General features: G+C 33.9%; 1 protein-coding gene across 1 annotated transcript; it reads left to right on the forward strand.

The window, feature by feature from the left end:
* The first annotated feature begins 4946 nt into the window (after nucleotides 1-4946).
* Nucleotides 4947-7488, forward strand: LOC127074749 (F-box protein At2g26160). Its single transcript, XM_051016095.1, has 2 exons — nucleotides 4947-6384; nucleotides 6787-7488. The coding sequence occupies exon 1, from the start codon at nucleotides 5214-5216 to the stop codon at nucleotides 6348-6350; it is 1137 nt and encodes a 378-aa protein (XP_050872052.1). The 5' UTR covers nucleotides 4947-5213; the 3' UTR covers nucleotides 6351-6384; nucleotides 6787-7488.
* The last annotated feature ends 3040 nt before the right edge of the window (nucleotides 7489-10528 follow it).

Below are 10528 nucleotides of genomic sequence, written 5' to 3' on the forward strand. Positions count from 1 at the left end.
TGCGCCGTGTTTATCTTTGTTGGTAATCGTAAGATACATCAGTTTTGTTTGAAATTGTGATTAGGCTGCATAATTACACCAATAAATCAGCTATTAACACACGCACCCTGTTGTGATACCTAAAACTGTTTTGACACATTCAAACTAGAAAATCTAAAATCATTATTTTTTATCAGGAAAACCATTACCATGTTATGCTCAAGCAGAGTAGAAAATAGTTTTATTTATCAACAATAAATTCTCAACAGACCATGAATCCAAAATATGCAGAATTTGCCAATGCTGATAGGATTCAATCCTCAAACTACTAGGCCTCTTTGTTGAATGATTAGCTAGTAATGTATTACTTTAAAGTATACCAATGTCACTGGCATATATGATATAAAATAATATGAAGTTTACAATAAAATTTAGATTTCACCTGGCTACTATTTTATGGAGGAAATGAATACACAATGGGTTTAAAAGTAACCATAACTTTTAACTTATTGAAATTTAAAAGTAACCATAACTTTTAACTTATTGAAATAAAAACATGACACTTAAAAGTTATATAATGCTTACATTAAGATAATTTTGTGGAACCAGTGCCTGGAGATGAAGATATTGAAGATGATGGAACCTCTAGAAAAGCACAAAGGACCAAACCTCATCTCAAAGACAAGAGGAGTAGTTGGAAAAGGGAATTGTATATATCAGCAAAAGTCTTACTTCGACCATTTAAAAAGATAAATTAAACTGTGATTAATCAAGATAATATTTAAACTATATCATAATAATTGCTATAATATCTAATTAAGGTGGAAAAACACAAAAAAATTTACTAATCTCATTAAGGTGGAAAAACACAAAAATTCAAAATGTATTTTAGATTTCTGAAATGTATTTTTGGATGCACTATGTATCTTACCAAAACACGTTTTGAATGAAACTCGTTCGAAATTTTTCCTAAAATTTAGTCCGAAAATGCATTTTCAGATTTACCCTATTTCTATAGACTAAATCCATATGTAAATGACACCTTCATTTTATATAAAAAAAATAGTCCAAAAATATACTTCCGAAAAAATTTCGGAGATGCTAAAATGTCCCCAGATTCCGGAGTTGCATCTTCGGGCGTACCTTAAAACGTTAAATGAATCATACATCTCCGTAACAATTTAAAACATATACCATGCATCACTCGCAAAAGTCATTTTACACGTTTATTGTACCGGAGATGCATCTCCGTTTATAAGAGTTATGTACTATCTTATGTGACAAGATTTAAACCATACAATCGATATGGAAAAAATAACGTATATAAATCCAGATGGTCCAAAAATGTCATATATAAATAAAGTCGAAAACAACGATAAAGTAGCATGAGGTGAAAATAAAATACAATCCATAATGAATCTAAAGTACAACTACTATATACTAATGCACTGTTGTGTATGTCGGACTACATCTCCTCTGAATCCTCGGCCATCAATCCCCCCATCCGATGTTGTCTCCGGTACCTCAATACCCTTATGCCTCCGTCATGGTGGCATATAAGACCTGACTCACATTAGACCCGTTAGGGAAGATACATATGTCAATGTTTGCCTGCACAATCTCCACTATGCGACGACATCTAGACAAAACATCCTCAACATGATCTAATTGTGCATGTTCCTCCTCTAGTGTCTTCTGATGAGCTGGCCTAGGTGGATCTCCTGGAGTAGCCTGCACCATATACATATGTGACACCCTGAAGAACCACCTGATGTACCCGTCGATGTAGCTCTAGTCACTCTCAGCTATGGTACTATGTGCCTCCTTCGGTATCACATGACTCTCATAATCATCAAACATGACATTCATCTATCTACATGTCAAAGTATGAGGAACAGAGACAACAGGGTATCTGCGAATGGTCTGAGTGCAGCCGAACTCCCGAATGACAGGCTCGGGCAGATGAGGAGCAGTTAGACGTGATCCGCAAGTCAACCATCCCGAGTATATCACTATCTCGTAAAATGGTCGCGTCTCACGGTGATCGACATAGTTGTTGAAACGCGTGTCCTCAGAAACCAAGCGGTCAAAATACACTCTGAACGACTTTGTCGTCGGGTTCCCTCTGAGTGGGGAAAATGAAATAGCATGTGGCGTATCCCCAGTGTAAGTCGGTACACTCGCCCAACCGGAGATGCGCGAGAAGTGCTGGAGGATCCAAGCCTGAAAAGTTTGGAACACACGAATCATCGGTAATTTCGTTGCAAAGATGAAATAAAAATGACACAAAAACATTAAAAGACCAATAAATATTATCGTCAATAGTGTGATGTTGCTGGTGACCTGCTTCCTCTTCCACCTACAACCCTTTGATAATTTCGAGTACAAGTAGACCAAACAAGTGGTCCCCCAGTTGTACTCATGGATCTGTTCGAAATCCTCGAAGTACCGTATATAGATGACATCGGTATAAGTGACACTCCTGTCCATAAAAATCACAGTGCCGATAAAATATAGCAGGTATGCTCTCATTAGGGGTGTTCACGGTACGGTTTGGACGGTTTTGACGCTAAAAATCATCCGAACCGCAAGAGAAAAAAGTATGCAGTTCAGTTTGGTTCGATTGGCTTTTAGAAATAAAACCAAACCAAATCAAACCAAACTAATGCGGTTGGTTCCGTTTCCTAAAATATTTTTATTGAGCCATACATACACCTATAGAGAATAACATAACTTTGTGTTTAATCATTCATATGTTACCAAATAACAACAAAACTCATCATATTTAGACACAAAATTCTCATTCAATATACAAAAATAAGATTAGACAAAAGTGGATTAAAAAATATAAAATAGTAGCATAAAAAAATATAAAAAATATTATAATAAAAAAGAAAAATGGAGGAGAAGAGAGATTAGAGAAGATGAAAAAGAAAGAACATAAGAGATGCAGGATTAGAGAAGAAAGATGTGATAAAAACGTAATTGGAAGAGAAAACAATAACATAAAAATGAGAAGATGAAAAAGAAAGAACGAGAAGAGATTAGAGTAGAAGAGGTGAGACATACATGACAAAAAAGATGAGAAGAATGCGCGATACTAATAAGAGAGATTTGAGAAGGTTAAAACTAGAATCCTAAGTGTGAGTAAGAGAATATTTGTAACGTTAAGGCATAATAGGTTTGAGTTTTGAGTTGGATGTGGGATAAGTGAAGTTTAGGTTGTAACATAATACGGTTTTGTTTGGTTTAGTTCAGTTTTCGAAATACAAACCGCAAAGCAAACTGAACCGTGCAGTTTTGTTAGTAAATGGCCGAAACACACCCGAATTAAATGTGGTATTTTACGATTTTGGTTTAGTTTGTAGTTTTCTATTGGATTGGTTCGGTTTTGAACACCCCTAGCTCTCATAGAATATGCTTTATAGAGCCCCACGTGCTCTTCATCGCATATGGCCTCATAATCTCTCTGGAGCTCATATCCATATACCTTCTTTAAGAATTCAAACCTAGCATGAGCCCCCTGGTTCTATCCATCTTCTCCATCACATATGATGAGTCAACTCACAGATAGTCTATCATCATCTCGAGTGTCTCGTCTTTGTTGATCCTCCCATGATCTAGAAGTTTCCCCCTGATCGGAATATATAGCAAACACGATACATCATTGAGTGTGATAGACATCTCACCAAGCAGACAATGAAATGAAGAGGTCCCAGTGTGCCATCTCTCCACGAATGCATTAAGCATCCCGTGGTTGACCGTAATATAACCGATCATGCTCAAGGCCTTCATCCCAGATAGGGACAAACCTGCATGAAACCACTCTTCATACGGCTTAGGCAAGCTAGTAATCTTCCGCCCGTGGTTAATAATCTTCAGCGGATCACGGTCCTGCAGAACAATAAATCAATATCAAAAACTTGTAACTTAAAATAAACGTAAATTAAAAATAATGAATCCAACTAATGCTACCTCTCCATCCCATATATGTTTGGCAATATGGTTTGGGTACAGAGGAAGTAGTGACAACTCTACATGGTTTCCTCCAAATGGCTCTGGCTTAACATCATCAGCAGCCTCACCATCCGGAGGTGGAACTGGCTCAGCAACATCAGCAGTAGGAGGTGACACTGGCTCAGAAGCATCATGTGTTGAAGGTGGCACTGGTGCCCCCGGTACCACCGTGACTCGGATACCTTTGACGCCTGAAAAGGTGAAACCTGGCGCCTGCGGGATGATGGAAGGAGTGATGTGTCGGTAGGTGAAACTCGTCTCCTGCGGCAAGAAGAAGATGGAGAAGCATGAGCCCTAAAATTAGATGTCTCTGCATGACCAGAGTGAACAGGAGCCTTTGAAACCCGACTCTTCTCCCGCCGCACTGATGCATGTTGTGCAACCCTTATGCGCCTCAGTCTATCGTGTCTATCAGCCATAATGCATGTAAGTTAAAGTAAACAAGACAATTAGTACAAGCAAGCAACACTACATATGATTAAAGTTTAGGAGTTAATTACTCAATATTTATTTTTTATTTTTGTCACAACTTTATATTTAAAACATATTGCTATTCAATAAAAGTTAAATTTTTCTCTTCCTTATTTTATTACTCCCCCTATCCTAAATTATAATTCACTTTTTTTTTAAATTGTCCAAAATTATAAGACATTTTAGAATTACAATGCAATATTATTTACATTTTTTCCAATATATCATATATCATTTATTACTATTTCTTCTATCAATTCTTTAGAAATTTTTTATCTATGAAGGACAATATTAAAAAATCATACATAATTTTGTTTTCATATAATATTAATTATTTTTCTTAATTTGCATAAAATATTTAAAATAAATTTATAATTTGAGACAAATGGAGAATTTTATGAGTCACTTTTAATCAAAACAATTATCAAGAGCGGATTATTATATTACCACTCAGAAGACTTTTCAATTTAACTATTCCTAAAACATATTTCCTAGTTTCCTTCGCAGAAAGACCTCAAAACGGTTCTAGTCTTCCTTCTCCATGTCCATTGTTTCTTCTTTTAAATTCATAAGTATTTTCTACACTTTTTACCCTTCAACTTTTTCCAACAACCCTTCCAACAAAGAAGCCTATATGAATAATAGAGACCAAACATCAAAACCATATAGATCAATCTAATATCATTTCTCTCTTCAACAAAATCAATATCCAAAAAGATCACAACAAATCTTTCAACTCTTGATCCATGGATCAAATTGTAGATTGGTCTCAGCTCCCTACAGAGCTATGGCCAAAGATAGGAAAATATCTTGATAATCACATACATGTCCTTAGATTTCGCAGCGTTTGCAAACTATTTCGATCTTCCTTTCCTCCTTCTCTTCCAAATTCTCCATCTTTTCCTTTACAAATACCTCACCCCATCAACATCTCCCTAAACACCTATCTCTACCAATCAACGGTTTATCTTATTGAACTAACTGATGCAAGTTCCAACTCCAACTTAGCACCTTCTTCTTCTTCCTCTTCTTCCAAAGGTTGGTTGATTAAGGTACAAGAATCAAAGAATCAACCTTTGAGTTTGTTGAGTCCTATCTCCGATCGAAAATTATCCTACCCTCTAACCATTAACAACACTTCTCTTATGCCATTGAACTTGTTAAACTATAGAGTCATTGAAATATGCAAATCATATACAATTGAAAAGACTACACGTTTCTTAAGTTCTGTGGGCAAAGTTGTGTTCTATCCTAACACTCCTTGGAGCAACGTTGAGGACTGTGTTTATTGTTGTATATTTGAAGAAGGTAAATTAGGATTAATGAAACACGGAGATCAAAACTGGAAACTTGTGGATGACAAGAATTTCTACTATGAGGATGTTATTGTGTTCAAGGGTCAGTTTTATGTTACTGATAGATGGGGAACTATTTCATGGATTGATATTTCTTCCTCGAAATTGATCCAATTTTCATCTCCTTTGTGTGGTTTTGGAAACAAGAAGCATTTGGTGGAATCTTGTGGGAGTCTTTATGTTGTTGATAGATACTATGATTGTGAGGACATGAGAAGGAACTATGTTGCAAGAAACCATGATCCAACCGATGTTGTGAAATGTTTCAAAGTTTATAAGTTGGATGAAGAATGGGGAAAATGGGTTGATGTGAAAAACTTGAGTGATAGAGCTTTCATTTTGGGCCAAAGTTGTAACTTTTCTGTTTCAACTAAAGAGTTAATTGGATACGAAGGGAACTGCATCTATTTTAGGGATAGTTTTGATGTTCTAATGTATAATTTGGAAGATCATAAAATCACTATAGTTGATTTTAATCCTTGCATTGACAAGACATTGTGGTGTCATGCACCTTGGCTGAGATGTTAGAGGACATAACATGTCTAGCCATTGAGTTTCAAAGGTATGTCCTTATATGTTTTTGGTTAATGAAGTTCAATTACATTGGTTAACTATGTAATAAATCCTGTATCAATGTGATGAAGAATGCTTATCCTTAATGAAGTTCATGATGTAGATTAGAGACTACTGTTTTCTAACTGGTCTTTGTTCTGCTAAAATTCAACAGTAATTGGATTGTTAATAGAGTTTAAACAAGTAATGAAGTGATAAAACTCAGCAATTAAGAATCAGAAATAGTAAGAAAATATAGAGACAAATGAGTAAGACTAATTTATTGATGTATGGGAAGGAATTTTCAGAAGAATTCAATCCTAACGAACTGAGTTACGCAAGGAAGCCTATTATTTTCCTCTTATAATTCTAGATTCTCTAAATTGCCAACACTAGAGCTATGTGCTTGCAGGCACACTCATCTACGGATGATCTTAGTACCATTATCTTGGGTGGTTTTGATGCTAATGTCAGCGGTGTTCGGCTGAGTCAGTAAAGATCTCTGATTAAATAATTTCTGCTGATGACGTCTATAAAAGAAGTTATATCAAGTCTCATCATATAGAAGAAATCAAATCCCAGTTGAAGTGTTGAATCAATGGTGAATTGAATTTTCAATATTGTAAAAGAGAGGAAGTGTAAAAGTTTGTTTGATCTTGTGTCTTGAGTGATCAGTATCTTATATAAGTATAAGAGTATCTCCTAAGATATTAAGCCAACTCACACAAAACACACATCAAGATGTTTTAGAAGCATTCATGCTTTTATAAAATCACCAAAAACAATATTTCACACGATTAGTTAGGTGGTTACTAGCTTGAACAACCCCTTAAGAGTGTAGTTTAAATTTACACTAGATTATCAATTAACATACTAGTGTTAATCGATTATTTCTTTTGTAACGACTCATAATTGATTATCAGGGCTTCTAATCGATTATTGACAATGAATTTGAAATCTTTTCATATTTGAACTACATAATCGTTAGATGACGGGCATAATCGATTATGAGCATTAAAAAGCCCATGGATCGTTTTCCTTTGAGCTATAATTTTTTCTATATAAATGAGGTTTCTCCTCATTTCAAATCACACCATAACTTGAATTTCTACTATCATTTTCTTATTTTCCCTTTTATCTTATTTTATATTTTTTCACTAAAGTTGCCTTAGCGCCTTATGAATGAAAAGTACTTCAGAGAGATTTTTTTATTGTATTGGTGTTCGTGATGAATTGTTTTTCATCAAAAGTTTGATTCTCTTGTTTTATATCTATGGTTTTTTAGATTGTCCTGTTAAAATCTATGTTTGGTTATTGATATTGTCCTGGTAAAATCTGTAATTGGTTCTTGAGATTAGCTGATAAAATCTTTATTTGGTTTCTAAGCTCAGTCGTCAAAAGCACGGCTTAGTTTGGGGGGATCAACCTGCGTAAAATCTCTCACCTTTATAATAAGCTTCATGGGCATATCCATAAAAGCTCAAAATATTTTATAGTGGGACTCTAAAAAAGAAATTCTTGGAGAGATGACGTATAGGCCAAGTCGGTGGGCCGAAACTCTATAAATCTTGGTGCAATCTCCATATCCATCTCTTTTATTTATATTGATTTATTTTCTTTCCTCTCTATTACCTTCTTTATATTTTTAATTTCTTTCGTCTTTGTACTAACATAAATTATTTTCAAAGTAATTTTTTTTTTTATAAAATTAATCATGAATTATGCACTTCTCAATTCAACCTTCATCTTTTGTGTTTGGAGTCACTTGCTCAATAAGTGGCATCAGAGTCTAACTCTTGTTCAAGACTAAACGTCCTAGGAGGAAGAAAATGACTTCAATCGGTTCACTTAACAAACCTCCATCCTTTAAAGGAGAAGGGTATGCTCTGTTGAAAGATAAGATGGGAATATTCATCGAATGAATAAATTTTGAAATGTGGAAGGCTGTGAAAATGGTTCATTTGCTCCCAAACATGAAGTCAATGATGTTGTGGTAAACACAAAGGAAGATGATTGGACCAAAGAGGAAAGAGAAAAGGTGCATCACAAATTGAAAGCTAAAATTATCATCACTGCCACGCTCGGTCTTGATGAGTCACTACAATAAAAAGCGTCTTTTACCTCGGTTGAAAAAGAGGTCTTACCTCAGTTTCACATGTGAGGTAACGAAAGGCGTCATAAAAAGTGCACACTTTATCTCTGGAATTTAAAAAAAACGACGGGTATGTGTAAAGGTCATGGATTTGATCCCCAGGGAGACCTTTTACGAATTCTGAAATGGAAAAAACATATGTTCCATCGGTTTTGACATTTCACCGACAAATATACCACATTTTTACCTCGGTTATCTCATAAAACTGACGGGTAAAGTAATTTTGAGTTTATTAAATCTAATGTAGATTGCTTATTTCACTAAACCTTATATTGAACATATAACTTCTCAAAATTGGCTAGGAAAATAATTACATGAACAATTGTGTTATATTTGAAGAACAACTTACATTCATTAGTAATTTTGAAACATCATATAACTCATCATTCATCTCACGCTCTTTTATTATTAAAACCTCTTCAATGTTTTAAGTTCTTTATTCAACACTTCATTTTCTACTAATTCATTTTTAAAAGCATAAAATTTGATACTTTAAAAAATGAACAAATATGGAAGAAAGTTGAACGAAAATTTGAAGTATTAGAGAGGTTTTAACGATAAAACAACATGAGATAAATGATGAATTGCATAATGCTAAAAAATCATTAATCAGTATAAGATAAGTTTCATATACAACATAATTTTCATATGATTATTTTAAAAATCAATTTAATAGGTTATATGTTCAAAGAGGGGTTAGTGAAACAAATAATAGATATTAGATATAATAAATTCAACTCGACGGAATAAGGTGAGAGCTGCACAAATAAAAAATAAAAAATATCAATATCAATATCAATATCGAACTCAAACACAATAACAACAACTAAAATACAACATATAGATTTAATAAACTCAACTAAAAAACAACAACTTACATCAAACAACAATACAAAAAAACAATCAACAACGTCAAGAATAACAACGTCAATAAACAACCTCAAGGGTTTAGAGTCTCAACAACAAGAACAACAACATAGACAAAAATAACATCAATAAAAATAACAAAAACAAGAAGAAAACGTCTAGGGTTTCGGATCTCAGCAACACAGCAACAACAAAAATAACAACAACAATATGATGACAATATGAGTAGTGGAGTTTGAAGTATCAGATCTCTGAAGAAGAAGTAAAAGAAAATGATTTGGATATCTGAAGAAAAAACGAGACCACTAAACATATAACATCTTCGTATTGAAGATGATATATATTTATGGCTTTCATTGTTTAGGACTCTTTTATTAAGGGCTCTTTGTTAGGGTTCTGCTTGTGTTGTTTAGACAAGTGAAACTGAATGGAAATAAAACCGAGGTGAAAAGTTGTGTATTTTTAGAATAAAAATAAAATATTCAAGAAGGCGCCAATTTTAATGAGATAAATGGGATTCGAAACATGTACACTGAATAAGTTTACCCTTCGATTTTCAAAATAACCGACATAATATATTGTATATATTTTAAAAAAATAAAAAATAGTTGTCATGAAATATATTATTTGTATTTGTGAGTTTTTGCATGTTTTACACTGTGAAACTGCTGAAGAAATATGAGACACCCTCCAAGTTATCCATGAAGGTAATGCCAAGGTAAATAGGGAAAGGATGAACACATTAAATCATAAATATCAACTCTTAAGAATGAAACCCGAATAAAATATTTATGATATGCAAAAATACTTTATTCACATAGTTAATCACATGAGAAACCTTGGAAAAGTGTTTCAAAATGAGAACCTACTATCTCTAGTTATAACCATATAACTCTATCTATCATCCATCATGGGCTCTAATGGTTAGGCATACACTTTTGGCATTTGATCATAGAGTGAACGATTGCATCAACCAACTTGACTTGAAAGTGTTTAGAGAACAACCACATAAGTACTACATATTCCTTTAGAAGTACATCACGTTTATATTTTCTTTGAGGCAACACACAAGTTATTAGGTGATGCACAACACAAAAGTTTACCTTCATAAAATTTATCTTTGGAGGAATTTCCT

Source organism: Lathyrus oleraceus, chromosome 4 (genome assembly GCF_024323335.1).
Source record: "Lathyrus oleraceus cultivar Zhongwan6 chromosome 4, CAAS_Psat_ZW6_1.0, whole genome shotgun sequence".
NCBI classification, from domain to species: domain Eukaryota; kingdom Viridiplantae; phylum Streptophyta; class Magnoliopsida; order Fabales; family Fabaceae; genus Lathyrus; species Lathyrus oleraceus.

Bases quoted from the DNA above. Each gene is read 5' to 3' on its own strand.
- LOC127074749 (XM_051016095.1), top strand. From the start codon at position 5,214: ATGGATCAAATTGTAGATTGGTCTCAGCTCCCTACAGAGCTATGGCCA.